The sequence below is a fragment of the Dromiciops gliroides genome, chromosome 3, assembly GCF_019393635.1.
Source record: "Dromiciops gliroides isolate mDroGli1 chromosome 3, mDroGli1.pri, whole genome shotgun sequence".
NCBI classification, from domain to species: Eukaryota; Metazoa; Chordata; class Mammalia; order Microbiotheria; family Microbiotheriidae; genus Dromiciops; species Dromiciops gliroides.
Genome location: NC_057863.1, coordinates 244280723 through 244301279, shown reverse-complemented (window position 1 = coordinate 244301279; position 20557 = coordinate 244280723). Strand labels below are relative to the sequence as shown.

General features: G+C 39.5%; 1 protein-coding gene across 1 annotated transcript in view; it reads right to left on the bottom strand.

The window, feature by feature from the left end:
* The window catches only part of SLC9A7 (solute carrier family 9 member A7), a 208406-nt gene that overhangs the window by 125267 nt on the left and 62582 nt on the right, over nt 1-20557 (bottom strand). Inside the window, 1 exon segment of the mRNA XM_043998858.1 lies at nt 1929-2128. Coding sequence (XP_043854793.1) covers nt 1929-2128 — 200 coding nt within the window.

Genomic DNA, 20557 nt, shown 5'->3' with positions numbered 1-20557 from the left:
TCTGGAGGAGAGAATGAGGTTGGTGACATTGCATAGCCATACCTCATTTAAATCCAATTCAGTACAAGTTATGACATCACATCCTGAATGAAGGACAAACAACAACAACAATCTTATAGATGGGGAGTGGGGTGTGACACATGGTTAGACCTTCAATTTAGGAAAATCACTGTGGCAGCTGAGTGGAGGATGAAGTGAAGAGGGAAGAGATTACCAATCAAAAGGCTATTGCAGTAGTCCATGAGTGAGGTGATAGGGGCCTAAACCACAGTGGTGGTTGTTTGAGATGGTTATGATAAATATTGTGAAAGTAGAAGACACAAAGGGGCACGAAGTCATACCATGGTGCATAGAGTGCTGGGCCTGGAGTCACAAAGACCCATCTTCCTTAGTTCAAATCTGAATTCAGACTTCCTAACTGTGTGACCCTGGGCAAGTCACATAGCTCTCTTTGCTTTGGTTTCTTCATCTGTAAAATGAGCTGGAGAAGGAAATGGCAAACTCCTCTGGTATTTTTGCCAAGAAAACCTCAAATGGAGTCATGAAGAGTCAGCTATGACTGAAACAACTGAAAAACAACAACAAAAAAGAAACCACAAAACTGGGCAAGAAATTGGATATGTGATATGGATATGGAACTGAGGAAGATTGTTGTGAGCCTGACTGACTAGGAGGACATTGGTGTCATTGGCAGTATAGGGAAGTTCAGAAGAGAGGAGAATTTTGGGAGACACATAATCAATTCTGTTTTGGACATGTTCAATTTGAGGGATACCTGGTTCTAAGTGATATCTGCTGATATGAGACTACAACTCAAGAGACGAGTCAGGCCACCAGTTATGTGAGTGGCATTCCCCTTTGAGTACTCAGCTCTTCCTGCAGAGTCTCCATCTACACTTGGAAATGAAAGAAGATCTTGGTCTTACCCAAAATCTCTTTTTTCCTATCATTCAGTAAAAGTTAGTAGATCCTCTAGAATATTTTTGTTTGTTTTTGGCGGGGCAATGAGGGTTAAGTGACTTGCCCAGGGTCACACAGCTAGTAAGTGTAAAGTGTCTGAGGTTGGATTTGAATTCAGGTCCTTCTGAATCCAGGGCTGGTGCTTTATCCACTGTGCCACCTAGCTGCCCCCTTGGAGAGAAATTCTTAACAGCAAATCTGCATCCCATTTGGAGCCAGGTTTACAAGGGAGAAGAAGAGAAACAGAGAAACAAAAAGAGACAAAGAGGGAGGGAGGGAGAGAGAGAACAAGGAGGGAAAGGAGGAGAAAACATAAGATGCAAGGAAGGAAAGAAAAAAGAAGGGAAAGAGGGGAAGGAAGAAGAAAGGAAAAAAGGAAGGGAGGCAGGGAGAGAGGGGAGTGAAGAAAAGGAGGAAAGAAGGATAGCAAATAGGAAGTAATGGAATGATTTAGGATAGAGTCTGTAGGATTAGCATCCACACCAGACTACAGGTAAGAGAAAGCTCAAATGTAGAAGTGTTAGCTTTCTCATCAGGACTTAAGAAGACTATAGAGATAGCATAGTTCAGTAGAAAGAGTATCGGATTTGGAGTCAGAACACATAGGTTCAAATCTTGGTTCTGCTAATTACTACCTGTATGAACTTTAGGAAGTCACAATCTCTGTGGGCCTCAATTCTTCGACTGCACTTGGAAAGAAGGCTGGACCTAGAGTAAGGAACACCAGGATTGGGGTTGGGGTGAGGGTGAAGATGAGGGTAAGGGCAAGGATAAGAGTAGTAGTAATGGAAATGAGGGGGTTCCATTAAATGTCCTCTGAGTTCCCTTCCAACTTTTAAATTCTGATCCCATGACCCTAAATCTGAGACTGGAAGAGTACTGCTACTACATTTGAAGATGATTCCATTCAACTTAGAGAAAGGCAAGAATCGATTATAACAGTGAAGGTTTTGCCAAGTCCAACTGACCTTTCTCAGCATGTCATTCTGTTCGACATTGTTGATCTTTCCAGGGCTAATTTCTCCTTTTAATGTATACTCAAAGAACTTCCCACTGACATTGACCAGTAGGGTGCTGAATGGCCTGTCTTCTTGAGAACAGCTGAGAGACTTATCATGACCACTGGTAGCAGGAATGCCATACCGTAGGATCACCCCAACAATGAGCCCTGAAATATAAGAAGGGAAGAAAATACATTCAGAGGCAAGCAGCAGAGAAACATCATATGTGCAGTGAACAAATTCAAATGTTGAGTATGTGCTTAAGGATTAAACCAAGTATTTAAAAGGAAACAGCTGGTCAATCAAAAAGCATTTATTAGAGTCCCTACTACGTGTAGGGGCACAGGATTAACATAATTCAACAATGTTCTTTGGATGTCTCTTAGACATGTGACTACCATGACTCCACATTATATTGGTGTATATGTAATACACAAATTCTATCCCCTCCTCTACTAGCTGAAAAATTCTTGGAAACTCCCACCTAGCACAATGTCTCACATACAACTGAAACCAGTTAATATTGGCTAAATCCCCTTCAATACCCCTTCTTGGTTAATGTCTGCCAAATCACAAATAGGCACCATTTGTAAGCTAATCAAATTGTACATTTTAACAATGCTCTAAAAGAAAAGTGCTCCCATTTTCTCTTCATATTCAGAAACCTCTGTTTTTGTTCCATGGAGAGTGGGAAGGCTGAAGGAAGGGGGACACAGCCTCAGATGTGCCAAGATTGCTCAGGCCAGCAGCAACCAAATTATTTGTCTATTCCCACCGGCAACAGTAGTCCAAGATACTCATATCACCACCTGCCAACTTGGACTATGCATTCACATTTTTAATTGTCACCAACATCCTTTATATCAGTCACACTCCAGAGGAAAACAAGAAACAATCTCATTTTGCTCAAACCACTTCAAGCCTTGGAGCTCAGAAAAAAAAAAAAAAACCAAAGCATTAATTACAAAGCTTAGGGAGCCCAACCATTAACTCTCTTCCTTCGAAGATATTACATAATTTAGTAGTCATGATTGTAGAACTGTGCAACTGTCTACTTGGGGCCATCAGTTGCCACTACTCAGCTTTCCACATTTTCCATTCAATTCCAAGTAGGATATACTTAAAGAAAGATGGTGGGAAAATAAAATAAAGAAAAATTAAAGAAAAAATTTAAAAAGAGGGGCAGCTAGGTGGCTCAATGGATAAAGCACTGGCCCTGGATTCAGGAGGACCTGAATTCAAATCTGGCTTCAGACACTTAACACTTACTAGCTGTGTGACCCTGGGCAAGTCACTTAACTCTCATTGCCCCCCCCCAATAATAACAAGTAGATGAATGAATGAATGAATAAAAATAAAAATAAAAAAATAATAGAAATTTTAAAAAACATAGTATAATTCTGAGGTGGGAGAGGGACGCTACTCAGCAATTCACAAATGAGTCAGGGACCCAAGCAACGCAAAGAATAAGTATGGAGAAACATAAATAACCAGCAGGTACTTTCCACAATCATGTCCTAATTAGGAAAGTTTTAGTCCTTTTAGTTCTTTCTTTTTCCTGACAATACTGAAAGGTGATATACAGCAAAAGGCCTCAATATTTCTTTTAGTTTTCAACACAGGCAGATGCCATATATGGTATAGTAGCTCTCACCATCCTGGGCAAGTAAGTTGGCAATGTGCTGAAGAGGGCAAGATTTAGAGTCAGGACAAGTTTTAAATTCTGCCTCAGACAGTCACTAGCAGTGTAACCCTGACCAAGTCACTCTTTTGGCCTCAGTTTCTTCAAACTGTAAAATGGGGATAACACCTTACGGTGTGATGTTGCTAGGACCAAATGAATTAATGTGTGTAAAATCACTCTGGTAAACTTTAAGTGCCATCCAGATTGTTAATAGCTATTGCTGTCATATAATTTAATTATTTGTTACAATTATTATTATGGCAGTACTATCATTAAAATGTTAAATGAGAACCCCTAGGATGTATGTATAAGTGCATTATTGATGTGACAAGGAAGAGTTTCATTGAGCAAACTCATTCATTTTTCAAATGAAACAAAGGGGGGAATGCAGCGTTAACAAAAAAAAACGGAAGGTTTAGCTGAGTCATTTGAGAGTTGAGCGCATGCTACTGAAGCAGCTATTTGAAGGACCTCCCTTTTGGGGTGGAGACTGCAACAAACTTCCAGGACACCAGCTTAAAACTGAGGGTATTAGAACGAAAGTTCCGTCTCTCTCTGGCTTTGCAGCTTAGCCGTGGTGGCGCACACATTTGGTGGTCGGCTCTGGTTTCGGCCTGGCAGGCAGTTGGGATTCGGTTGAATTTTATAAAGGAATATAGACTAAGCTTAGATCTAAGATTATTCATTTTGTATTTCTACTTTCCTATTTCCCTAATTGGTATCACCTTTTGTTGTCTAATTAATTCCCAAACAATAAAAACTACTCCCTCACTGATTTAAAGCTCAGAGGCTCTTTTTCTTAGTGGTCTGGGAGATATATAAAGGAAAAGTTAAAGGGGGAGTTTAATGCTCATATATACAGTTTTAAATCTCACAGAAGGAAGAGGCAAAAAACATAGACTTAAGTTAAAGCTAGAAGAATTTATGAAAGTAAATTGTAATTTACTACATGGGTAATGTCAAACTCAAATAGAAACAGGTCCCTAGTAGCCACATGCTGACTTAGAAAACTACAAATTAACATGATCTATGTTGTTATTTTGTTAAACGTTTCCCAATTACAATTTGATCTGCTTCCAGTTGCACTAAGGAGTTTTGTGGTAATGAGTTTTTCACCTTTGTACTACATTATTTTAAATTTTTCAAGTCACATTCTCAGATGTCCCTAACACAAATAACTTTTACATGATAAACTCTGGTCAGGCCATCTATTTACATGCTGATAGAGCTTGAAATTATGACCCTTCTTCATTCACCATAAGGAGAGGCAGTCTGTGTATAGTGTGGAAAGACTTATTGGTTGCTATGAAATTTTACTTAGGTGGCTATACTAGAAAAGTAATTAAATTTGCATCTGTTGCTTTTGGATACCTACCATCCTTCCAGATCAACATTTGCTGCAACAAATATACTAATATAGAGATTTTACCCAAAGGGATTCTAAAATGCATATGCTAATGCTAATCCAAGTCTTATTCACTCTTCATGACCCAATTCAATGTCTACCACTTTAAGGAGCTGTCCCATCCCTCAACTATGGCCAATCAAATTCCATCTTTCCCTTTTTGTGAAGCCCTAAAATGGGATTTATTCAACAGCAGTTTCCTTACCCCGAATAAACTGTGGATTAGAATTTTAGCAGATGAAAAGTACTCATTGGCATAGGTACATCTCCCTTCAGTGTAGCACTATATCACTTCAATATGGCAACCTTCATATGCCTTTTCATCCTGCATAATTCTTACTTTTATTTTCCAATAAATCTTCTTTAGAGGTTCTGTGCAATGCACTGGAAGTGTTCTTTTGGGTTTTTTAGTAGCTTAAGGGAATCGATTTGACACTTAGCCAGCCTTTCTTTTCCAGTTATATTTGTCTGCAATAATGTATTTTAAACCACCTCTTGCATGCCAATAACCATTGGCAATATGTAGTAACCTATTTTATGCCAGCTGTGCATCTTTCCATTGATGTTTGGGTTATGTGTAATTTCTTCTTCCAAGATCATGATGTTCTATGACACATGGCCATGTAGCACTATTGGGAGCATGGTAACAATAAAGACAGTTTTGCTGCAGTAAGAAGTCTGAGACAGCCGAAAACAAAGCATAATCTCACAAATATAAGCAAGCCCAATCGACTTCCTATTTGACTGTGGGCCCCAAACACTGTCCATCTCAAGAGCTTCTCTCAGATATGAATAGGTATACTAAACTGGACTGGACATCCCACTTAATGTCATCATAGCTTACCTTCATTGTATATTGCCCCCCTCCCCTTTTAGTCAGTCATTACAATCCAGTCAAACTGGTCTCTGCTCCTCATACACACTCCATCTCCATGACTGTCTACTGGACATTTCATATCCCCTGGAATAAACACTAGGCCTGGAATAGATTCCTTCTTCATCTCCACCTCAGAGAATCTCTTTCTTCCTTCAAGACAAAACTCAAACACCAACTTGCCTTCACTTCCTAACTATCTGAGTTTAACTATCTTGTATTCATTCTATTTGTTCTCTTTATACTTATTTTGTACATACTTCCATAGATGCATGTGTCTACTGTATAGAATGGAAGCTCCCTGTTGACCAGGGATTATTTAATTTTGCTTTACTCCCCCCACCCCCATATATAGTGCTTGGCAATGGCAGGAACTTGACAATTGCCTTTTTTTTTTTTTTTGTGAGGCAATTGGGGTAAGTGACTTGCCCAGGTCACACAGCTAGTAAGTGTTAAGTGTCTGAGCTGGATTTGAACTCAGGTACTCCTGACTCAGGGCCAGTGCTCTATCCACTGCGCCACCTAGCCACCCCAACAATTGCCTTTTAACTTACTGAATAAAACACTAGGCATTTTTTGATCCACTTAATTCTTTCCTATATGGTTGCTGGCCAATTTCTTGAGAAGTCATGGATCTCACTGAGAAGCCCTGTCATGTTCTGGGGACTTGATGTCATCTACATAATAATAGCACAAAGCACAGGGAGGGCCTCCACCAGGTAGAGGGAATCTCTCTTCTCTCTGAACCCTACAGAGGATATAGTCAATGACAATGATAAACAACCAGACTAGAAGTTTTCCAAATAAATACAGGAGAAAAACAAGGATGCCCCTCTTTCTTTCTGTTATTTGTCATACTTCTAGAAATGCTATCAATAGTGATATGTAAAAGAGAAAGAAATTCAGGGCATATGCAATGGCAAAAGAGGAGTCAAAACCATCCCTATTTACTGATGGACATGCTGGTTTACTTAAAATAATCCTTCAAAATCAGCAATAAACTTAATTGATTTGAAAAAGTAGCATGATAAAAACAATAAAATCTGAATGTATTTCTATATAACAATAAAAAATTTCTAAAGGGAAATATGAGAAAGAATAACCATTCAAAAGAATAACAAAATGGGACACAGTGAGGAATGAATACCTTCAAACAGGCCTATGTCTCCTGTTTTATACCTCACTCGAAGCTAAAAGTCAGCAAAGGTGGGGGGTGGGGTGGAGCTGAACTGAGTTATTACTATGGCTATGACTATCTAGGACTTATATGAGCTAACTATGTACACAAGTTCATTTTATTCTTATAATAAAAAAGCACAGAATTTATGTATTTTATGCACCTCTCAGTCACCTGTGTGTCTGAAAAAAGTTATGGTATTTTGTGAAGAATTTCTTTCCATAGCCTACCCCTTCCCCTTGTCATACTTTCAAGATAGGGGAACATTTCTCATAAGACTATACATGAATATATTCCCAGATACATGAGTAATTCCCTCTCAAAAAAAGGTTTTGTAAAGATGAGAAAGTAAGCAGGTGGGTTGAAAGTCTCCTCAATCACCCATCTTTGCGAAATAATAAAATATATGATTTATTCCACTACATCAGAATTTTTCCCCATCCCTGACATATCTTATAAAATAACCTTTAAAAGCTTTCAAGACTATTACCTGCAGCATGCTCTCCTCAAGAGAGTGGTCCAATCAAGATGTTCTATATTTTCTTTGTAAAGTGTCATTTCAACAAATCAGTTGTTAGGGTGTTGTTTTAGATCAAATTGTTGCTTCCACTTGTCACTGATGAAGGTAGATCAATATGGAAACTGTACAGATATTTTCTATTTTTCTCCTCTTTGTTGTCCTCTAATTTCATCTATAAACCATCTGGGATGATGTGCAGTAGACCTTCTGCTACGAAGATTTCTAATAGACCTTGTTTTTGCTTCCACTGCTTTTCATATTGTAAGAGGCAATACTCATTGTAATCTTTTACCATCTTCTATTACATCTGTGTGTAATGTATGTATGTGTATGTAAGTATATACAATTTTAGATTAGGTCTCATCCAGTCTAAACTACTCAGAAGCCCTTGTATCTAAAGATGATATGGTGTACATCATCAACACAGTAGCCACTTAATTGACTGATCCTAATACTAATCCAGGTGGAAGTTTTAACTTGCTCAGTTTTTTCTACCTGGGCTGGTTCAGCCCATCCATAACATATGGAAGTGTGGTGGCCTCTGATCTCAGGGGCTCACCACATTGGTGCTGGACTTAATATGGACACCCAACTGGTTTAGTTCTACTGCAATTCAGAACTCTCCAACTCCCCAGCATCAGCATGTGCCATCACAAGTGGCCATAGTATTTTACAAATGAATGTGATGGGGCAGCTAGGTGGTGCAGTGGATAAAGCACCAGCCTCGGATTTAACAGAACCTGAGTTCAAATCCAGCCTCAGGACACTTGACACTTAACTAGCTGTGTGACTATGGTCAAGTCACTTAAACCCTCTGTGGAAATTTATTTTGATTTGGGGACCCTACCTTTAGGCTGAGATTAGAAAGCCTTAGGCAAGGACCACCCTTTTCGGGGAGGAGACCAACGACATGAGCTACGCACGCCAGTCCGCCTACTGCGCCACATCAGACTGCCTGCTAGCACTCCACTTCCTGGGGTGCGAGCTTAAAAGGCAAGGAGAGAATGGAAGTGGGAGCTTTTTCCTGCTCTGCTGGTCTCCTGGACTGGCTGCACAGACGGTCTCTCTCTCTCCAAAGGTGGCCCTTCGGTTTTGGTGAGTTTTTATAAGGAAACTAGACTAAGCTTAGACTTAAGACGATTTGTATTGTGTTTCTACTTTCCTATCCTTCTAATCAACATCACCTTGTGACTACCATAACAATAAAAGGTCTATCTAGGAAACCAAAGCTTCTTCCCATTTACTAGTCTGGGAGATAAATTAAGGGAAAGTTAAGTAGGGGAGATTTATGATCTAATATCCAATTTTAAATCTCACATCTCATTGCCCCACCCAAAACAAACCAAACAAATAAACAAAAACCACAAATGAATGTGTATCTAACCAGTGTTTCCCTTAGCTTCTACCTCCTTCTGCTTGAAAAAAATTAAAGAAAATAAATCAGGGGTTTTTCAAGCTTAGATGGTTTATGGTCTCTTTTGGATTATTCATTGTGGTCCCTACTTTATCTCAGTTAAGCTTGGCAGGAAATGATAGCAATCAAAATTTCTATTTTTGCTAACACACGAGTAACAACCTAATCTCATGGTAATTTTGACATTCACTATAGCTGAATGATGACCTGGTCACACACACAAAGCTGCTATATTATATGACTCATAAACAAGAACCTGCTGTGTGCTATCTATTAAGACAAAGACAATTCATCTTTTGGGAGCCTGTTTGGTACTCAGTGGGACCAGCACCTTTGTCTAAAAGGACAAAACATTCATCAATTTAGGTACAAAGATTCTGAACAGTCTACAAATCTTGGACTTTTTGTTTTTTTAAAACCTAAGCTCAGACTTTCCTCCCCCATGCTCATGGAAACACCAAGGTCACTAAATACCAAAATATACCATTGACTTGGAAAATCTTGTTAAGTTATTGGCAGAATTTCCCTGGCTCATAATTCTCTGCAACAGATGTTGGCACATAAACTGCAATTATCTTCAGACTGATCTTTTTAATTTCTGCTCATCACAGCCACTAAAGGTAAGATGATCAAGGAAGCCAAGGAAATTAGGTTGCTTCTTGTCTTTGGAGAGCAAAATGAAAGCAACTCTACAGCCTCCCTTGTTGGACTCTCCAAAAGAATCCTGTGAGCCTGGCTCTCACTTTCTCCATTTGTAAAAATTAGAAGGTTGGGCTAGATGACCTCTGAAATATCTTTCAACTCAAAAGCTATGATCGTAAGGACTAAAACACTATTAGAGGGAAATCCTCATCCAGAGGAAAAGAGTTTCTGCAAGCAGGTTACTATTTTCTCTTATCCAAAGAAATTATCAGAATTCCTACCATCAACATCACCACCACCACTATATTTGGATGTTTGGACTAGGATCATGTACTACCTGTGAATGTAGGCCAGTGACTTTGTCTCTGAGCCTCATCTTTCTAATCTGTAAAGTGGGGAGAATAAATAATACTTAGAATAATGATAGCTCCAAGGGTCGGTGGGGAAAAGTGTTTTATAAATTCTAAAGCACTATACACCCCCCCATATATATGCTATTAGCATATATATTACTTTTTTTTGAGTTGCTATTGTGATTGATCTTTCTAGTCCTTTCCAAATCTAAAGTTTCATGATTTACCTAAGCCACTTTAGACACTCTAACATCTATATGTAATTAGCTACTTTTGAGCATAATTTCATTAAAACAAAAATTCCAGCTAGATTCTGGTTATCTCAGTAATCTTATAAAATGTTAAGGAATAAGAGAATTGGATGATCACGAAGGTAGAAACACACCCCCCCCACCCTCCAAAAAATTGTTAAAAGAAAAAAATCAGGCTGCCTGAGTCTCACAATATAGTTAGTTTCTTAATCTTTTTGTTGTTCGGTTGTTCAGTTGTGTCTGACTCTTCGTGTCCCCACGGACCATAGCAGTCCCAGCCCTTGTAGCCTCCACTATCTCCCAAAGTCTGTCCAAGTTCACGTTCATTGTGTCCCTGACAATATCTAGCCATCGATCCTCAAAATCCCCTTTCCCTTTCAGTCTTTCCTGACATTAGGGTCTTTTCCAATGAATCTTGTCTTTTTATTATGTGGCCAAAGTATTTAAGCTTCAGCTTCAGTATCTAACTTTCCAGTGAACGGCCTGAATTAATTTAGTTAAGTAATGACTGATTTGATCTCCTTACTGTCCGAGGCACTCTCAAAAGTCTTCTCTAGCACCACAATTGGAAAGCGTCAATTCTGCGGCACTCAGCTTTCCTTATTGCTTGACCAAGAAGTCAGGAAGTCTATCTGGGGGAGGAGTGGGATGTGGTCTAAACTAAAGAGGAAAGTCTTTTCTGAGAAGAAGGACATGGCACTTTGTGTTGGAGAAATGGTCACATCAGTAACTCCCTAAAACATAGCAAGTTCCTCAATCTTTTCCTCCTGCCACAATCCCAGGCAAGAAGGTATCAAATCTGTATTCTCCTTGAGGTTTGAGGGAATTCCAAGGATATCTTTCACCCAATTTCTCTAAAAACCCCAAAGCCCCAAATTTTCCAGTGTGACTTTAAGCACAAAGGCATGATGAGCCCTAAAGAACATTATTTTTGTGAGACCCACCATGATCTTTTAGTACAACTCAACATCTCTTAGAGTTTCCATAGATACATTTTAACCCCCCTAATTGTATTTTCAGGATCATTAGGTAGTGCAGTGCACAGAGTGCTGGGCCTGGAGTCAGAAAGATTTCACCTTTCTGAGTTCAAATCTGGCCTCAGACGCCAGATGTGTAGCTGAGAAAGTCACTTCACCCCATTTGCCTCACTTTCCTCTTCTGTAAAATGAACTGGAGAAGAAGGAAATGGCAAGACCACGCCAGTATTTCTGCCAAGAAAACCTTAAATGAGGTCACAAAGAGTCAGATATCGCTGAAAAAAACTGAACAATTGCATTTTCACAAGGATAGAGGCCATAGACGTGAAAGGTACTGTAACGACTGGAATGACACCACCTGCTGGTGACTTACTGCAGGATGCTCTGCCATGAGGAGAAGGCATCTCGAGGGCAAGACCTACGGCTCTTTGGCATCAGGGAAGTGACGTTTGCTTGTGGGAGGAAGAGGGGGTGAAGCTGGTACTCTGCTCTCTTTCGTTAGGACCTCTGGTTGAGAATGGAACTAGGAATGCTCTCTCCCTTTAATAGATAAATGAATTGTAGGCCTTTCTCTCTTCTTTACCAAATTCTTATTCTCCTTAATAAATGCTTAAAAGTCTAACTCTTGCTAAAGCTTATAATTTATTGGCAACCACTCATTAGATATTTTAGATAGACTAGCTAGAATTTTAGCCCCTTACAGTACCATGCAAAAATGCTCTGTCATTTTTTTATTTCCCTTCTAAAAATCCTAAACACCACCAAAAACTAAATTCAGGCCAGATGACAGACAGCAGAGTTCAGAAGAAGAAGTTTCTGAGCTACAACATGAGAAGGGAAGAAATTAACTGAATGGTAAGGCTGGAGAAGATTATATAGGGAATACAGACAACACCCCTGGGTAGGTCAAATGATCAAGGGACCAATGAAATTATATTTGTTCCTGTCTTTGGGAACACAATGAAACCAACTCCACAAACTCCTTTTTTAGCTTCTCCAAAGAGAACCTGTGAGCCTTGGCCTCACTTTCCTCTTCTGTAAAAATGAGGAGGGGCAGCTAGATGGCGCAGTGGATAGAGCACCAGCCCTGGATTCAGGAGTACCTGAGTTCAAATACAACCTCAGACACTTAACACTTACTAGCTGTGTGACCCTGGGCAAGTCACTTAACCCCAATTGCCTCACCAAAAAAAAAAAAAAATGAGGTTGGACTAGATGACCTCTGAAGTCCCTTCCAACTGTAAATCTATGTTTACAAAGACTATTAGGGAGACAAACCACCCAGAAACCAAACATTCTAACAAAGAAGAGTCTCCTCTTTACTAGGCATTAGGTGCTTCCTAGCACTTAGCACAGTGCCCGTCACATAGTAGGCATTTAATGTTTATTGATTTCATTTGCTCCCCCACCTCAACTCCCAACTTTTCAATACCAGCTGAGAACCACAGAAGAGAAAGAAGATACAGAGGCATTGAAATACATTAGTTGCCCTGATGACCTGGAATTTTTGACCTTATTGCCAGGAAACGGTGACAATAAAGCATAAGAAAGGTGCCAGGAAAGATGTCAGTAGAATTGTTGTCTTTCGATGCTAGATTGTTTCCTGTAGACATAACATCCCAGAGACTGACCTCAGTCTAAAACAGAATAATAAAAAGAGAGACCTAAACCAAAGAGCACATCAAGTACCCAGAAGATAGAGGAATACCAGTAAATGTTAAGGGTATTGTGTGATGTTCTGTCTTGTAGGATAAATATACTGAGTAGATAAGTTTTCATCAATGTTTTTGAGTTGAAATCTTGCTGTAATTAGGAGCTTTGCTATCTTACATGGAGAACTCCAAATGTAAAAGCTGACTGCAGTGACAGGCATCTTCGAATACAGACATGAGAAAGAAGCCTGACTAGGCTTTGAATGATTGTGTGTATGTGTTTGGGGATGGGAAGGGAGGAAGAGAAGATTGGGGAGAAGGGAAAGAAGGGTGGATATATTACCGTGTTGAAAGCCTTAATCCTAATCATATCTTTCCCACCTTAATCATTCCTGCCATCCCCAAATCAAGACCTTTTTTTTTTTTGGTGGGAAAATGAGGGTTAAGTAACTTGCCCAGGGTCACACAGCTAGTAAGTGTCAAGTGTCTGAGGCCACATTTGAACTCAGGTCCTCCTGAGCCCAAGACCAGTGCTTTATCCACTGCGCCACCTAGCTGCCCAAGACCATTCTTATTATCAGAGGTAGGAGTAAAAGAAAGCTAGGTGGCACATCTGCTAGAGCACTGGGCCTGAAGTCAGAAGATCTATCTGAGTTTAAATCTTGCCTCAGATACTTTCTAACTGTGTGAGCCTGGGCAAGTTCCTTAACCTCTGTCTGCCTCAGCTTCCTCATCTATAAAATGGGGGTTGTTGTGAAGATAAAGTGAAGTTTTTATAAAGAATTTTGCAAATCTTCAAGAAAATATAAATACCAGTTATTTTTAAAATGGAGGAAGACAAAATAAGAAGAAAAAAGGCCAAAAGATCTTCAGAAGGTAAAAATAGAATTACAACCTCTTCATGAAAAGATGTATTGCTATTCATTCCTTTCCCGACAGCTTTCTCACCAATTACTCATTGAACCAATTCATATACATTGTAACAGTCCCAGATCAAGTAACAAGCTTAAGACAAGGTGGGCAGAACTGATTCTCAAAATGAAGGAAGGAAACAAGCATTTATTGAGTGCCTACTGTGTGTCAGGCACTGCACTGAACACTATAAATACTTGTTTATTTGATGCTCACAACAACCCCAGGATGTAGGTGCCATTAGTATCCCCCTTTTACCCTTGAGGAAACTGAAGCAAACAGAAGTTGAGTGGATCTACCTGGGGTCACGGAGCTAGTAAGTATCTGAAGAGACATTTACTGCATTATTAAATATCCATTTCAGAAATACAACTGCATATACTCACTCTGATTTAGGAACAGATGACTTTTGGATATCTTGTACATAAGAACTATCTAACGACTCCCTCCCAAATCCCATCCTGAGGTTATTTTAGCTAGTAAACTAAACTTTATATGGATAAGCTGGGAATGGAAGGGGAAATTGTCCCAAACCTCTTTTCCATCTACCATATTCCTCTAGGGTTATTGTGCATCCCCTTCTTTTTCTCTTTCATTTTGTACAAGAGGCAGCTAGATGGTGCGGTGGTTAGAGCATTTGGCCTAGAGTCAGCAAGACCTAAGTTTAAATGCAGCCTCAGGCACTTATAAGTTGTGTGACTCAGTTTCTAGGTCTATAAACTGAGGCAAACAGAGGTTAAGTGACTTGCCCAGGGTCACATAGCTTGTAAGTGTCTGAGGCTGAATTTAAATTTAGGTCTTCCTGATTCCAGGTCCAGTGCCATATCCCCTGAGCAAACTAGCTACCTTTATATAAAATTAGAGGTTCTGGCTTATAAAACTTTGAATCCCCCCAATGCCCAGCAAAGTACCCTCAACAACTCAGTTCAAATCAAAGATGTATAAAACACTGTGTAGGGAACTGTACCAGGTCCTGGGGCTATAGTGACAAAAATAAGACAGTTCCTGGCCTTGAAGGGAGAGGCAGTGAGAAGCATAAGAGGTCATGTGAACAAGGACACAGCATAACTGGGGGGATCAAGAAAAATAGCTCCTGGCCCGAGGCTGAGAAATATAAGGATTCTGGCAGGCCAGAAAACAAGGAAGCACATTCCTGGGATGAGGAAAGGACTTGTACAGGGACGTGGGAGTTGGAATGCTGAATCTGTGAAATATTGAGCGGGTCGCTTCAACATAGAATGCATGAAAAGGAATACTGGGAAATAACTCTAAGAAAAAGGTAGGCTGGAGTCAGAACATGTATGACCCAAATATCAGGATAAGGAATCCACATTTCATTCTTAGATTGTGGTTACCCCATCAGCAACAATCAAACCAAAACCAAAAAAAAAGTTAACACCCCCCAATATATGTACATATGTGTGTATATTTATAAATGATAAATATATATATGTACCACTGCATTGATGTATTTTTACATGAGACACACAAAACTTTTTTAAAAAGAGGTCAAGATGAACTGAAGATTTTAAAGATCTTGAAATTTTATTCATAGTACAAAGTTCTTGTTTTCACAAGAATATTACAAATAATTCTTTAGGGGGCAGCTAGATGGCGCAGTGGTTAAAGCACCGGCCCTGGATTCAGGAGTACCTGAGTTCAAATCCAGCCTCAGACACTTGACACTTACTAGCTGTGTGACCCTGGGCAAGTCACTTAACCCCCATTGCCTGCCAAAAAAACAAAAAAACAACAAAAACCAAATAATTCTTTAGTGACAGAAATATGATGGTTCTCTTTCATTAGTTTTGAAAATCTTGGTTTAATATTTCATGCTCTCATCATATCAAGTACCCCAAGGCATAATTAAACCTCAGGGCAAGGTTCATTGTTGACAGTAATTGATATAAATCCATATTACAAGTAACCTGGATCATCTCAACATTTTTTTGACTGATTTAGCAGAGCAGATTAGATCATCACTGTATTTACCTCATAATGTAACTGATGAATTGTTTGTATGAAGTAAGAGATGCATCATCTTTGCCACTTCCCTGTTGCTTATTTATGTTCCCATTATTAATACTATTTTTGCATCCATCTTTTTAAACCATTTGCCTTATAAAGATGCTAGTTTTGCTATAACTAAATAATAAAATCCATAACCATTGAGGAAGAATCTTGCCATTTCGTCACAAAGAGATGAGGGGCTCAGTATGGAGAATAAGATCCACATTTGGGGGGATGGTCAGCATAGGAATTTGCTTTGCTTGACTATGCTTACTTATTACAAAAGTTTCCCGTTTCTTAGTGGGTTTCTTTTTCAGGAAGGGGGAAGTAGGAGGGAAAAAATAAATGCTTGATAACTGAAAAAAATAATTAAAGTTATGTTCAACTCAGTGGTGGAGGACCTGGTTAAATATAGGGATGTGGTGTTAAGGAGACCAAAGCAGGTGTGATGGAGGAATGGAAATAATGGTGAGGCTAAGGAAGACAGGGGTAAAGGATGTGATAAAAGGAGATTTTGATCAAAGTTCAAGATCATGGACAGGGCCCAATTTGGGGTGATGCTACAGTCTAAGGAATGAGTATCTATGTAAATAGCTGAGGAAATGGAGATATAAGCCACTGTCACCTGCAAACAGCTCTTTCAAGAAATAGATTTCTTTAATTTTTATTTTTGCAGGGCAATGAGGGTGAAGTGACTTGCCCAGGGTCATACAGCTAGAGTCAAGTGTCTGAGGATGGATTTGAACTCAGGTCCTCCTGACTCCAGGGCAGGTGCTTTATCCCCCACACCACCTAGCTGCCTCCTAGAAATAGAATTTTCTTAATGAAAATGACAGTACTCATTTGACTCACTTTGGCACTTAAGCTGTTTTTATGAAAAAAATAAAATTTGTTTTCATTATTGAAAAGAAAAGGTTGAATTACTGAAAGGCCAGAGTATTAGAGGGAATATCAGTGTGAATACTGAAGTCTCTGAATATGAGAAAGGCAGAGTCAGGAAAGGCTTAAGGAGAGAGGAAAACAGGATGCTGAAATCAATGATCAAATTATACCCTGGGCCAGATACACTGAACTCTCTGAGAAAGGAAGGAGTGTCCGTGACTCCAGGGCTATAAGTTGACAAAAAAACCAAGTTTCTAGGAAGAGTAAAAAATAAATCAGCATAGAATGATACAGATAGAGCAACGCTGAAAGGAGGAAAGGTTGATAAACTCAAATGGCAGAAGGCACGCTTGCGAATGACTGTGGAGAGCAAGAGAACATTGACTCTTCCTCCAGACCCGGCTTGTCAGGGGACGTGAGAGAAAAAGTGAACAGAATTGAAGGGTTTGGCCAGGGTTGAGGTTTCTTCTGGAAAACACTAGCTTTCCATCAGCAATCAGAAAATGGAAAGAATGAGAGAAGAAGCTATCAAAGGTTAAGGAAGCTTGCTAAGGACAGAGTAGGGCATCTAGATGGTACAAGGAAAGGAGAGAGTTGAATAGAGATGAATTTGTAAAAAGAGAAAGCAGGGAAAAACAGTTTCAGTCTTAGCAGATACTGACAATCCAGAAGCAAGAGAGTGGGATTTTTAGAACCACAGGACCTGATCTGAATCCAGTTCTAATATTTAATATGTGTGTCACTTTGGGTAAGTCAGTCACCTGACATCCCTAAATCTCAGTTTCTCATCTATAAAATGGAGTTAAATTAAATGGTCTTTAGGTTTCTTCTTGTTCTAGATTTATGACTAAGTAACAAGAGATAGAAATTTGCCAGCTATAAAATGAAAAATATGAGTTGATCAGAAAATCCAGCTAATCAGTACAGGGGCATAAGGGTCAATGGTAATGTCCATCAGAAAGATAGTATAGTGAAGGGACACTAAATCTCCAAGTAGTATTAGCCCCTTCACTCTTTTGTCTCTCTCTATTTAGTACAGGGGAGGAGGGGGGTGTCTCCAGTCGTCCATATGTATATCTTGCCACTGGACTCAGATGGCTCCAGAGGAGAGAATGAGGCTAGTGACTTTGCACAGTCCTGCCACACTTAAATCCAATTTATTGCAAGTCATGACATTACTTTCCCAATGTCATGGTCCTCTTTGAGAACGAAGGACAAATAGCAACATAAAACTTGTGTGTGGGGGGGGCAATGAGGGTTAAGTGACTTGCCTAGGGTCACACAGCTAGTAAGTGTCAAGTGTCTGAGGCCAGATTTGAACTCAGGTCCTCCTGAATCCAGGGCTGGTGCTTTATCCACTGCGCCACCCAGCTGCCCCAACATAAAACTTTTGAGTGAATGAATTAACTTTGAGAAAAAGTTCAGACATTGATGAACAGAATTTAGAATTGGAAAGGACCTTTGTAGCCATCTAGTCCAACCCCTACCCAACAAAAATCCCTAATGTAATAATTTCAGCAAGTGTTACACAGCTAAGTGGTGCAGTGGGTGGAATGTTGAGCTTAGGGTCAGGAAAAACTGAATTCAAATCCTGTCCCTAACACTTACTAACTAATTTTGTGACCCTGTGCAAGTCACTTAACTTCTCTTAGCCTTCGTTTGCTTATCGGTAAAATAAGGAGGTAGGTCAATGGGCAGCTAGGTGGTGCACGGGAGAGAGTGCCCACCCTGAAGTGAGGAAGACTCATTTTCCTAAGTTCAAATCTGGCCTCAGACACTTACTAGCTATGTCACCCTGGGCAAGTCACTTCATTCTGTTTGCCTCAACTTCCTCATCTCTAAAATGAGTTGGAAAAGAAAATGGCAAACCACTTAAGTATCTTTGCCAAGAAAACCCCAAATAGGGCCATAAAGAGTTGGACACGACTGAAAAGAACTGAACAACAATAAAGGACTTAATGGTTTGCAAAGTCTCTAGCAGGTATAAATATATGACCCTTGAAGTAGTCATTCAATCTCTGCTTGAAGACCTAGGCCATCCATGTCTCAAGCAGTTTAATATGCCTGGAATTCCTCTTCGGAATCTCAACAAGTCACCTACCTCCTCATATCCCTTTACAAAATGCTTTTCCTTAGTACCAACACTCAAAAGAAAGAGATAATGTAGTATGCAATTTCTTAATTATACTAAATTAGCATTTTTCTTCTGCCATTTTTCCTTGCAAATATAAAGAATATCCACCTTCCTGTGGATTAAACAGACTTTCTCAAGGCTAACAATGTGAAGCTAACTACAATTTTATAACTTTATTTCTATGGGAAAATGTGTTCTAAATTAGAAACAACCAAGTGATAACTAAACTCTGACACACAAATCACCTATAGTATTTATGATTTCTAGATTACATACAAATGTGAGGAACTTTTAATGTACAAGCATTAAGCCCTCTGTTCACAAAGCTTTCTTAGGTTTCACCAAAATCTGTAATAGCTTATAAAGAAATACTACAGGGGCATGCTACACAGACATGCTCTTACATGGACTATGAAATGTAATAATGAAAGGAGAGGTCCAATGAGCAATTTGAATGCCATTCTACTTAGGATAAGTATCAAAGTATGTTCCACATTAGAATGAGAGGAATAGCTGTTTCACAAAGGTAATTTCCTCACCAATAAAATATTTACTGCTAGTTGGCAAGCTTTCAAAGAGGTAAAAACACTGCTTTGAAGTGAGATGCGCACCTCAGCCCTTAGAAAAATCCAGGTGACTTACTCCAAAATCAGGGAAGTTAGTATTTCATCTTACTGACCCCTGTCTTTAATACACTGCAGCTAAAAGAGCTCTTCAGTGTACAAGACTAGCCAAGTGCAAAAGCAGATACATGATATTAATACCAACTCAGGTGGGATACATTAACAAACATACCAAAGTCATAGGAAAACATCTATATACTGTTATCTACTTTCCCTTCTTTGCAGAATTTTTATGAAACTAATCCACTTAAGACATCTTTGGTGAAGGTATAAAGAGGGAAAAGACAAGGTTTGGTGAGCAATAGCCAACACACCATATCTTTGTTGTTATTGTTTGGTCTTTCAGTCGTATCTGACTCTCCATGCCCCCATGGACCATCATATGCCAGGCCCTTCCAACTGAAGGGCTCATCTTCTGATGTCATATCTTTTAGTATTTTAATATTGTCCGTGGGGTTTTCTTGGCAAAGATACTGCAGTGGTTTGCCATTTCCCAGAATTCTCCACTGTGATCTGTCTCTCTTTGGATGACCCTGCCCAGCATAGCTCATAGTTTTATTAAGCTATGAAAGCCCTCTCTCCCATCATATGCAGTGATCTAGGAGAGGCCCCATATCTTTATAATCACACACCCGACTGAAAGGTATAGGGGAATACATATCCAATATGCTTGTTTCTCAACTGATGATTTTTAAAAAGCATTTGATTTGGAAGGAACTAAACTCATCTTAAAAAGTTGCCTTGGAGTCAGCTAGTTGGCACAATGGATAAAGCATGCCCTGGATTCAGGAGGACCCGAGTTCAAAATCTGGTCTCAGACACTTGACACTTACTAGCTGTGGGACCCTGGGCAAGTCACTTAACCCTCATTGCCCTGGGTGGGGGGAGGTTGCCTTAAAACAAGGATACTTACATAAGGATTCATTAAGTTCTTAAAATATTTTTAATAACAGTATTTCAATATTATTGGTTTCTCTTGTGTGAGAATCAGAATGCCACCACCCCTGCTGAGAAAGACATTGTGAGAACCAGGGTAGCACTGCCCTGAGGAGAAAGCATGTAACTAGCATTAGGAAGTTACATCTA